An 11,623-nucleotide genomic window follows, 5' to 3' on the forward strand; every position below is an offset into this window, starting at 1 on the left:
GATTGACTATATGCACCATTCATGCAGGATGAGGCTTGACCAGTTTAATTAATTCAACAACGCTCGAAAGCCCCGTGAAAACCATAGGGAAAATGGATATAATAACAGGGAATACAATGACAAACCCTTTGGTCTACTCTGCCAGCCATATCTTCTCAATTACTGAATGGATCATCGCTCTTTCCGTATCACTCATCTTTCCGACACCTCTCGGACCCAGCCCACTCTCCGGACTCGTTGCACCTGAACAACGTATCATCAGGCGTGAAAGTATGATATCCGCTTTCTCTCGTACAGGACCAGGTGTCGAGCCCTTAGCTCTAGTTGCTGTCGTAGTTGAGAACACGTCCTGAGCGATCGCGCATAAATACCATAGAGCGTTCTTGCGTGCCAGCAGGTGTATGCGGTCCTTGCGAGAAAGCTTCGCCACCAGCTGCGTTTTGGACTCCTCAGTTGACACGGTAGCAGCAGAGATTATGAAGGGCGAGACTTCGATAGTCAAAGTTGTACCATCTGGGATGAAAAGACGCTCGATTTCGGAGATGAGACTAGCTTTCATCAAGTCTAAGAGTTGAAGCGTCTCGTCATGCTTGCTCGCGGAAAGGAACGCGAGTATATCCCTTAAGATTGCGAGGAGACCTTGTAAAGTCGTCCCACACATCATCCCATCAGCTCCAGAGGTATCAGAGCCTGCACCTCGTCTTCGCTTTCCTCTACCAGTGCTAAGAATAGGCAGGAGCGCATTTTCGGATAGACGACTGAATGACTTGATGATAGGAACGACAATGTCGCAAGCTAGCACCGTAAAGAATTTGTCCAGGTTTACTTTCAAGGCAGCCGAGCCCGGACGCTTCTTTCCAGTATTTGGTTTCAAAGACGATAGAAGAATCATAGCCCGTGATAAAGTCGAGCAGAGAATCGTATTGAAGCCGTTCACGAAGGTAAGAGTGATCTTTGTGCTTCCCTGTGGATCAAAAGCAGTCTGCAAAGAACTAGCGAGCGCTTGGAGAACACTGGTAGCCGACAGAACCAGTTGCCTGTGCATTGAATGACTAGACTTCGAACTGATTGAAGACGATAGCTGGAATAACCTGTGATACGAATCATATAGGTTTAATGGGCTGCTGAGCTCCGGGGCAGTCACTACAAAATGATAATAAAACCAGTGACCTTTCGACACTGTAACGGATTTTACCTGTTCTCAAGTCCTCAGAGGCACCGAAACTTCGTGAAGAGGTGGCACTCGTATCAGAAGCTATGCGAGACTCGACGGCCGGATTGAGTTTCTTTTTCTTCTTCGCTTTGCTTGCGTTTGATTCCGGTCGAGAAAGCTCTCGTAAGGCATTAAGTTCTGTGTAATCATTAGCATATAAAGCGTCAGCCGCATGGCTTGTCTCACCAGCAAGCTCCTCGTTATACTTCCTCTTCAATTCGTTCACCTCCTCTTCGAGTTTCAACGCCCTATCTCGCCAAGATCCGTTCTCATTCCCTTCGTTCCTGTTTCCTGATAGTGGAAATTGATCTCGAAGGTCTAGCACATACGCTTCAAATTGAAAGCAGGAAATCTTAGCAAGATGCCGGTACCAGGCAACAGAGAGAAAGGTTATTCCTTGTACCAGCTATAGAGACGTCCTTTGGCTTGTGTTTGAGAGCTGTGAGAGCCTCGCGTGGTGCAAAGGAGTATCGAGGTTAGTTTTAGAGGGAAGCAAGAACGAGGATACCATACATACTATGAGGATACGGATTCGCTTAGCGTCATTGATATTGACGGTCATGCTCTGGGTGCATGTGGATGTGGACGATGAACAAGATACATCACACAGTATTACTATTTGCAACAAATAAGTAAGTCAAGTGACCGCATACAGTCAACACACCTGCTACAAGTCCTCGTAATTAAATATCTAGACAAATTAATGTTGTTACTCCTAAATTCCATCGAGCCAATGGAAACAAAAAAGTACAATCTATCCATCAATGAGACATCTACAATCTAGAGGAGTCTAGGGTCTACTTAAGCCCGACATCTATGTCTAGATGATAATGGTAGCAATCTACAAAGAAGACAGGAAAATTGCCCAGCAATATCAAAACTTCATGTGCGTAGGCGTTGCACTAGCAGGGATATCATCTCTATAAAACGCTCCATAAACACCATGTTCCTTCTTCTTAATCGTCATCGGGAACTTCTTCAGCGGACTCGCGTCGAAGCCTCCTTCTCGCATGACTTTGGCAAGCTCTCCCGCGAGAGCTTTCTCGTGATTATCCCCTGTGAAGAACGTGATTGACTTGCCACTTCGGCCTCCTCGTCCTATCACAGATAACCTCTCATTAGCGATATAAAGCAGTAAGTGATAGAAGGAGGAGATCCTTACCAGTCCTCCCAATCCGGTGCACATAATCCTCAACAGTCAACGGAAAACTATAATTCAACACAAGCCCAACACTCGGTATATCCAATCCACGCGCTGCGACGTCTGTAGCAACTAATATCTGCGTCTCACCCTTTTTGAAGTTCTCCAGAGCAGAGATTCGAGCGGATTGCGAGAGGTCGCCGTGGATACTGCTTACGCTGAACTTGTGTCGGAGGAGAGTCTGTTCGACGCGGGTTGCTTCTTTTTTATAGAGTACGAAGACGAGGATGCGGGTGTCGTCTTGAGGTTGAGAATGGGATTGGGTGTTAGAGCGGCCGTTTTGAGGTTTGAGTTTTTGGAGATGGGAAAGGAGGCGGGAGCTGTGAAACAATCAAAGGAGTTAAGAAATAAGATGCATAGTCTAAAGAAGGAAGAAACGTGAACGATTTACTTACTCTTTTTCGTATTGATCGTCGAAAACCTCCACAACTACAAAGGTAAAAAAATCACTCAGCGTCCAAGTATCGTTAACAATTTATCCCGAGTGTAACTGACCTTGCTCAACTCTGCGATTCGCAGTAAGGTCATCGCTCCCAACGGTTATGCGCACAGGGTTACGTTGGAAAGTCGATGCTAGTCTCCTCACTGCATCAGGCCAAGTGGCACTAACTAGAATGCGAATTTGTAAGTCATAATACACAACGATTTTTTTGAAGTGGGGGGAATCGAGTTGGACATACACATGAGCGTTTGTCTTTGTTTAGAGGGCGCGCATTGCGCGATAATTGCACGGATATCATTCTCGAATCCTTTATCGAGCATGCGATCCGCTTCGTCGAGAACGAGATAAGTGACCCTACATCGAAAAAGTTAGGCAAATAATCAGAATAGTGGTGAGGGGAAGGAACCAAACCCGTCAAGTCTGGAATCAACTTACCCACTCAAGTCACACGCCCCTTCATTAACCAAATCCAATATCCGCCCGGGAGTTCCTACAACCATAGCTGCGCCCACTTGCGACAAGGCTCGACGCTGAGGATCTTTATCCACACCTCCATAAACAGCAACACTCGTCAACCCAAATGGTTTTCCGAGTTCCGTGAACGTCTCGTGTGTTTGGAGAGCTAGCTCACGGGTTGGTGCGACTACAAGGACTTGAGCCTGAGATTTCTTGTTGCCATGTTTTGATTTTGACTTTTTGGAGGACGGGGGAAGGTCGTTCTGGTGTCTCGCCATGTGAGCGATGGCGGGTACGCCGAATGCGAGGGTCTTTCCACTACACAATTGATTGCATGAATTAGATTATCACGGTAGGAAATTCTGTTTTGGGCAGAGCTCACCTCCCAGTCTCAGCGATCCCTACTACATCTCTTCCGTCTAGACTAGCTGGCCATGAGCAAGCTTGGATAGGTGTAGGTTCTTTGAAAGAATCGAATGCATTGTGCAGGGGCTCGGGCAGATGAGGTAGAAGAGACGAAAAGGACAAAATTGGGGTTAAGTTGCTAGGAAGGGAGCCAGAACCACAATCAATGGTGACACCGTGTTTCGCCAGATACTCTGATACCTCTGCGCAGGAAACGGAGGTGCTTGACCTCGACGACGTGGCATCTGTTGTAGTACTAGTACGGTGAGCCTCTTGTTGATCTCTCCTCTTTTTCTTCTTGCTACTCTTCACTGGAGGGTTGGTATATCGTTAGATAAAGATGATAACCTTGTGGAGCGACTCACCACTAGTGGTTTCCACAGCTCCGTTCGTTTCTTCCGTTTGCTCCATCTCGGCATCCGCCTGCTGAGCATCCTCCTCCAAGGCATTTTCGTTCGCCTCACGTTGTCTCTTTCGCTCTCGTTTCCTCTTCTTCTTGTCCGGCTCCACGTCTTGCTCGTCAGTATTCGGCACATTATCCTCGTGTTCGCGTATCTTTTCGCCGTTTCGTTTCTTCTTCTTCTTCTTCTTTTTGCCTTCCTCAGCTATACCGTCCTGTTGCGAATCTCCGAGCGATGTATTTTCGTTTTTTGTGTGCCCTTCTTTCTTTTCTCGTTTCTTCGTCTTATTATTGTCTTCGTCGACTGTTACATTAGTGTCGCCGTGTCCGTTACGTTCTCCGTTGATTTCTTTCTTCTTCTTTTTCTTCTCTTTACGATCTACTGAGCGCAAGGGAAATTAGCATACACTGAGTGAATCTGTAAGGAGTATTTACCAGCGTTGTTATCGGTCTTGTCCTTTCGATGTTCCCGCTTCCGCTTCAGATTTGCTCCAGCTGCCAAATTTTGGTTGCGCTCGATCTGGGAGTCGCCGATTTCGAGCGCCATTTTTGATCCTTTTGTAAGTTGATGGCGGGCGGAGACGAGTGGAGTCTCGGCCTCACGCTGCGCTGAAAAGTTATCGACTTCGAAATTAGAATCAAAATTATCGGAGTGAGATCGACGAACACGTGCACAGCGTTAGTCGCGTGTGTCGGGCAAGGCGGTTCCCACGGGGTATTTAGGCAATCGCACAACCATGATCGAGAGGTCGAAGACTCGAAAGACCATTTCCGCTCCACTTGTCAGATCAGAGGCTGCTGCATTTGGGTGGGGACATTAGGTCAAGAAACTCCGCATGAATATCGAGTGGGTACGTTGTATTAGATAAAGGAAATGTACTTCCGGTTGAGGAAGTTGTCCAGACTGTGGTCCGCTCCACAACGTCATAAAAATTGATATATCACTGATTCGCTTCTCTCCGTCGCCCCTTCTCTCGCTGCTGCCATCCCATCCGACGCCTCGATTCGGCCACCGTCCTTTCCTCGTTCTGTTTGTCTTCGCCTTTCACGTTCCTTCGTCTCTACCTATCGTCGCCGTTTCGCAGGTCTGGTCCGCGAAAATGAATCCGGAAGACGACTTTTTTAAAGCAGCTCCCCTTGCTCCTGCTGTCGATACAAGATCCGAAGACATCGGCCTCTTCGCACAAGCAATTGCTGGCCGGTTCAACAACCCAGAGAAGGCCCTGCTTACTGCCCGACTCTCGCCTACTAATGACCCAAGACCGTCCACACCACCTCAAAAATCTACTCCGCATCTTACACCAAATCCATCTCCATCAACACATCTTGCCAGCATGTCCATAGGCGGGCGCTCTAGATCTCCCCATCAGCCATTTGCTGCCGCATCGTCTTCCTCAGAGTTTACGGTAGCCACCGCGTCTACACTCCCCGACATCCTCCGCACTCCACACGTCCTTGTCCTGGATATCCGCCCGCATTCTGCTTACTCTACTTACCGCTTACCCCATGCAATCTCCTTATCTGTTCCATCCACACTCCTCAAGCGACCTGCGTTCACTTTGCAAAAACTTACTGCTATGCTTCCGTCTGCCTCTGCTCGTGCTCGATTCACGTCTTGGGATAGGGCATCCCGGATACTGGTTTACGATGCTGACTCCTCGGCTCTCACCGACGGATCCAACCTTTTAGGTTTGCTTCGTAAATTCCGGACCGCAGGATTTTCCGGAGACGTAGCTTGGTTGCAAGGCGGTATTCAATCATTGTGGAGGGATAATAGACACATTGTCGACGATAACGCCTTGTCGGAAGATGAGGAAGAAGGGGAGACCTCTGAACAGGTTCTTCGGGCGAGGAACCTTCCGCAGGCTGCCTTCCAACAGTCCTCAACCGCCTTCCGGGCGTCACCAACAATGATGTCGATGCAATTAGAACAATGCGTAAAGCCACAGGGTTCTACACAGTCGCCAAGCGCGTCGACCCTGAAACTTGCTGCAGCAAATCCATTCTATGACAACATTCGCCAAAACTTGGAACTCTCGCAAGGAATGACGGAGCGTATCCCACTTAACCTTTCCCCGACGATAGCTTCTCGTGCAAAGGAACTTCCTTTCGCTTGGCTGCGAAATATTGCTGCGGTTGCGGGACAGGACGAAAGCACCGAAGCTCTGGCAATGCAGTTCTATCGCATTGAGCTCGGCGAACAACGGAGGTTACAGGGGGTCATGGCACACCATTCGAAGCAAAGTGACGGTCTAGATAATTCGAAGCCGAGCGATGCAACATGTGAGAGTAGGAATGAGGCTAGACCCTTCCCATACAGCATAATCGCAGGCTTCGAGAAGGGGACAAAGAATAGGTTAGCGTTCGAACTGTATCCACAGGGCTATCGTTGACGCGAGTGTGTTTGTATTTCAGATACAAAAATATCTGGCCATTTGAGCACTCACGTGTTCGTCTGCATGGTCAAGAACAGGACGACGATTATGTCAATGCATCATTTGTGCAGCCGATAGGCACCCGTCGGAGATACATAGCGACGCAAGGTCCCTTACCTTCAACTTTCTCTGATTTCTGGTCGTAAGTTGAAACAATCTTATTCGAATTGCAGCAGCTCATAACTTTGTCAGCGTTGTATGGGAGCAAAACGTCAAAATTATCCTGATGTTGTCTAGGCAGTGCGAAGGTGGAGTGGTCAAGTGCGGGAAATACTGGGTTGATGGTCAATATGGTCCTATCCATATAAAATGCATTACGAGAAGTGGAGCGGCGGACGAAGAAGACCCGGGTGGTGGTAATGCGGATAGTTCGACTGGTGGATTCTTCAGCGCACCACCCAAGGATAACTCGGCTCTGTTTACCCCGGAAGACAAAGAGCATAATTTCACTATTCGCCGGCTCTTCGAGATTTCGCATGCTGATCATCCGGAACTGAAGCCTAGAGTTGTTACGCACGTGCAGTACCTTGGCTGGCCTGATATGGACGTACCTGTCAACCCGAAAAGTCTATTGCGCCTAATGTTCGAAGTCGATGACCTTGTAGATCAAACTGATGCACAAAATGACGTACCAGATAAACCATCTCCCGTGTTACTGCACTGCTCGGCTGGTGTTGGCCGTACTGGAGCTTTTATCATGATCGATGCCGTTCTTGATGGAATCAGACGGGAAATACGAAAGCGGGCGATGGCAAAGAGGCTCGCAAGTGCTACTGAAATCGTATCTGGAGACAGAAGTAGCGGGAGCGAAGACGAAGCTCACATTGATGGCGCAAGTCCTATGGATGTTGACTCAATGACTTCGGTTCGGGAGCGCAGTCTTGCATCGCCCGCGCGTGTACCGACACCGGAACTGTCTTTTCCGTCAAAAAGTAATATTCTCCCACCCACGTCTCAAGTTTCGTCTGTGTCTAATGCCCCAAGAACGTCAATGGACGATCAGATTCAATCAGGTCCAACTGCTACTTTACATATGGGTGGCGACTGTTCCGGTCATCATGAAATCCATGTCCCTCTCGTACCGTCAGATGAAGTACCAGCTCAGGCTCGGGCTCAGGCTTACCGGGACTCGAAGAATGTACCTGCGCAGCGTTTGAATTCTCCGTCCGCCAATCCAGCTTCACAGGGAAGACCCGCAAGACATCTTATACGCCATCGGCCCTTAACGTCGGACTTCACGATTGCTGATGCAGACTCTATGTTTATGAGCTCTAATCCGAATCCACAATTCGCGATGGATGTAGAGTCTTTGCGACCCTCACTTCAACGAGCGGTAAATAACAACAGCAGTTCAGGCGAGGGTAATGGAAGTGGTGGAGACCGAAATTCCGAGTCCATCAGTTCCGGGTCGGCTTCCGATGGGCGATTTACGGGTCCACTGCGAAAGGCGTTTGCTAGCTTGTCGTCTACGGATGACAGTCCAGACTCTCCAGAACGACCATCGGCTGCTCGATTCAGACACCGATTTGGGGGAAGTGGTGGAGCCGGCAGCGGAGAGAGTGCGGGTGGAAGTACCTCAGAGTCGAGTACTAAGTGCTCGAACGGTAGCGGCAGTGGAAACAATGGAGGTGGCTACACGTCATCTTCGTCCTTGGTTCTAGGAGGCTTCGCGGGTATGGCTGTCGGTTCGCCTGCGCCAGATTCCAGGCACACGTCTCCTGTTCCTCGACCTTCGCTGCCCCTTGCAAATCGTGGACGTCATAGGAGTCCGCGAAACTTGCCAGTGCAGAAGCCTAGTCTTTTGGCACCGAAGCCACTGCACCTGAAACTGCAAATGCCGGAATTGACCGAAGGGGTTGAGACGACTATTCAGTCCGCTCCAGGTACGCTTCCCACGTTTGGCGAGCCTTCGAATATACCAGGCCGTTCTGGTATGTCGTCAACCTCCTCGTATGCTTCGACCTCGACGGATACGTCTTCCTCACTCCGTTCGACGTCGCTTTCTGGGAACACTACGGATGATACGCCAGCGTCTATGCACAAGGACTCGAGGTCCCCGTCAGCAGACAAGGACCGTGGGATGAAGCTCGACCTCAGTGTGATCGACTATACAGAACCGCGAGAGTTGAACGGCGACGATTCGCCACCAGTCCTTTCCTCACTGGAAGAACCTTTAAGGCAGATATTGGAAGATATGCGGAAGCAGCGGATGAGTCTTTGTCAAAGCTTACGACAATACGTCTTCGTGCATACCGCGATTATCGAGGGTGCGTTGGTCGTTGCGGAGGAAGAACGAAAGCGTCTGGGTGTTGACAGCAAAGACCTCTTCGATCGCGATTCGCCGACTGCACAGGATGCAATGCACATGTTGCAGGCCATTACGACTACGATACAGACGACGGGTAAACGCGGTGCGAGTCCTACGGAGCTTGCGAAGGAGGATAAGAAGGGGAACGAAGCGCTTGCGAAGAGGCCTAGCGTTAAGCGCGGAAAGAGTGAGAGTGAGAGTCAGTTGTCTGTCAGTCCTGTTTGATGTGAGATATGTTGTGAGATTGTTTTGGTGCGGATGTGGATATGCGTAAGATTTTCTTTCGTTCAGCTTTGCACGCTGCATCCTTTTTACCGTTTTTCCTATTTTTTTAACTTTCTTGCGAGGAACTGGAGCTTTTTTTGTTTCTTGTATTTAGTCGGCTTGTTAGTCGTTGGTGTTTGCTTTCCCTGCCTGTGGTGGTTATGCAGTGGATCTCATTTTAGTATTTTGTTTCCCGTACTTCCTTCCTACGTCTTTACCATTTTTTTTCTTTATTCGCATGCCTCCGTTATTCTGTTGTTTTTGTTTTCGTTTTCATTCTCACATCCTATTCTCTTGCTTGTTTTGTATTGTCTCATCTCGTTTTTGTTTCTTCCTATCTCTGAGCACTCATCAATGTATGCATTCCACAACTCAAGTCATGTTTTACATCATGCTATCAATAGTATCGTATCCATATCATGTTGCATCATCATGTCGTATTGTATTGTATCGTATCATATCATATGTATCGTGTTATATCAAATCAAAACAAATTGCCTGGACTACACTATACCTCAGCTTTTATATCTGGCACAATGTAAGTAATATATTGTTGGATTTTTAGTGAGTTTACTTTATATAGATAGGATCCAATTCTTGTATCTCTCTATCTTCTTGGACTTTACCCATTTTAATCCTTTTTTTTATTTTTTTTATTTTTTTAGTGTTTTCCCTTGTTTCCTTGTCCTGTAATTTTTTTCTATTACTAGTACTGATTATATAAATATACACATCTCTCATGTGAGTGGAATCTCTAAATAGTGGCACTTTAGGCAATTCAGCTACAGTAGAAAATGTCTTATTACATTACATTATAATGCAAATATATAGTATATTGTATTAACTTTTGGTCAGACCAAAACTCAAATTCTTGGCCAAAATGTATTGTCATAATGTATTGGGTTTAACTCTCTCTCTCAATGTTATGTAATAAGACATTTTCAACTATATATATATATTGTTTGTATCAGATCAGAGTCTCAAAAATTGACTTCCAATATATTCATTGTGAGTAGAATTATTGATCCTAGTCTCTAGAAACATTTGACAAAGTACTAGAAAGTAGAGTAAGAAACAACTTGGTAGAATTTAAAGAATGTTTAGTTATAGAGAAATAAGTACTTTGTCTATTCTAAAGACTTGTACTTCCGAGTCATCACCTTCACAGTCATTGTTTGTTTCACCTTCTCATACTCTTGCCTGAAATACCTATGCGTGTCGAAACTCCAGATGATGTACCCATAAAGCCATTGCTCCATTCCATGTATGTACGAGCAAATGGCATTGTCAGCCTCTGGACCGAATGAACGAATGTTCCGTTTACACGAGTTGACGGTCTCTATGTGCTTCTTGAAATGGTCTGCAACGAATTCGACAGCCTCTTGCATCGAAACGCCTTTTTCCTGCTTGATAGCTGTAACAGCATTGATTTGGTCAATGCCTCGGGCGTATTCCATGGGGTATGAATATACATCCTTATAAGATTATGAAGTTAGATCACAATGTGTAAATGAAGATATGCAATAAAGTTATATCATACATTAGCCAAGCATATCAGGTCATTCATGGAACAGCATATGTTCTGGAAGTTTGGATCTTCAAAAACGTCTGGAGGGAGTGTTATTCGAAGTACAGTGTTGAGAGGAGTTATGTGAGAGGCTTAGAGGGATCACACAAAGAGGGGGGATAGTGGACTCGGCTTGCTCTCCTTAGCATCATTGTCTGTTGATTCAGTAGGTATATATAATATGTAGCTATGTCTCAGGTATGTCTGTTGCTTATATGTGTCATTCCATATATGTTAACACACCCCTTCAAACATATATTAGTTTAATAATATGTTTGTTTTGTGACTATTTGTTTATTTGATTTGTAGTTATTTTATTTTTATTTTTAGGGGTAGTTATAGTGCTGCTACCACTCCCCTTCAAACATTTATAAGTTGGCCAGACCTATAAGATGTTTGATTTGCAGATTGTTCCAACATTTTTATTAGTATTGTATCTGCATTGTACATTGTGTCTGTATTATATTTGCTTGTGTATTACATATAATAATATCATTTGTATAATATAAATGTGTTGTTTGTATTGTATATTTTGGTCCACTGTGTGTTAACTTCATACTTTGTTAGATATTTATTAAGTTTTCGTTTGCTGTTGTGTCATTAGTTCTGTAGTTTGTTCATCATTATATTATTAAGTTGTTGTTCATTGTCTTGTAGACTGTTTAACATGATTGAAATTGTTCAGAGTTAATCTGAGGTTTGTACATAGTTTACTGTTTAATGACAGTATTGTTTTCACAATAAATCGTTCGAAATCGTTATTAATATCATATGTGCTTCAGAGACCTGCAGAATCTTATGAGTGCTGCATAAGATTGTAAATCGTGTGTTTTATTTATTAAATTTGCTCAAGTATTACTAGTAATTTCTTTTTACTTTACTGTGAAACTAATGAATCATGCTAGTAAAATGTATATCCAGTGTTGTAATGA

The 11,623-nt window shown here is 45.8% G+C and overlaps 4 protein-coding genes across 4 annotated transcripts in view; 1 reads left to right on the forward strand and 3 right to left on the reverse strand.

The window, feature by feature from the left end:
* Positions 1-133: 133 nt before the first annotated feature.
* Positions 134-1,775, reverse strand: FOMMEDRAFT_155596 (uncharacterized protein; the record flags this gene model as incomplete). Its single annotated transcript, XM_007266004.1, has 5 exons — positions 134-1,143; positions 1,196-1,351; positions 1,400-1,531; positions 1,617-1,662; positions 1,731-1,775. The coding sequence occupies 5 exons, from the start codon at positions 1,773-1,775 to the stop codon at positions 134-136; spliced, it is 1,389 nt and encodes a 462-aa protein (XP_007266066.1).
* A 133-nt stretch (positions 1,776-1,908) lies between these two features.
* Positions 1,909-4,726, reverse strand: FOMMEDRAFT_107201 (DEAD-domain-containing protein). Its single transcript, XM_007266005.1, has 9 exons — positions 4,553-4,726; positions 4,083-4,496; positions 3,695-4,028; positions 3,292-3,630; positions 3,095-3,210; positions 2,910-3,023; positions 2,810-2,843; positions 2,376-2,734; positions 1,909-2,311 (listed from the first exon to the last, which is right to left on the reverse strand). Exons 1-9 carry the CDS (start codon positions 4,662-4,664, stop codon positions 2,088-2,090), a joined length of 2,046 nt encoding a protein of 681 aa, XP_007266067.1. The 5' UTR covers positions 4,665-4,726; the 3' UTR covers positions 1,909-2,087.
* Positions 4,727-5,217: 491 nt separating this feature from the next.
* On the forward strand, positions 5,218-9,817 carry FOMMEDRAFT_28158 (uncharacterized protein; the record flags this gene model as incomplete). The annotated part of the gene is made up of 5 exons (XM_007266006.1): positions 5,218-6,473; positions 6,533-6,694; positions 6,790-9,059; positions 9,644-9,662; positions 9,790-9,817. 5 exons carry the CDS (start codon positions 5,218-5,220, stop codon positions 9,815-9,817), a joined length of 3,735 nt encoding a protein of 1,244 aa, XP_007266068.1.
* Positions 9,818-10,251: 434 nt separating this feature from the next.
* Positions 10,252-11,623, reverse strand: part of FOMMEDRAFT_82792 (terpenoid synthase) — a gene marked incomplete at both ends in the record, with an annotated part of 18,861 nt that continues 17,489 nt past the window's right edge. The window contains 2 exons of the mRNA XM_007266007.1: positions 10,252-10,599; positions 10,665-10,783. Of these exons, the coding sequence (XP_007266069.1) occupies positions 10,252-10,599; positions 10,665-10,783 (467 nt within the window). The remainder of the gene's footprint in view (positions 10,600-10,664; positions 10,784-11,623) is intronic.

This window comes from Fomitiporia mediterranea (genome assembly GCF_000271605.1).
Source record: "Fomitiporia mediterranea MF3/22 unplaced genomic scaffold FOMMEscaffold_5, whole genome shotgun sequence".
Lineage (NCBI taxonomy): Eukaryota > Fungi > Basidiomycota > Agaricomycetes > Hymenochaetales > Hymenochaetaceae > Fomitiporia > Fomitiporia mediterranea.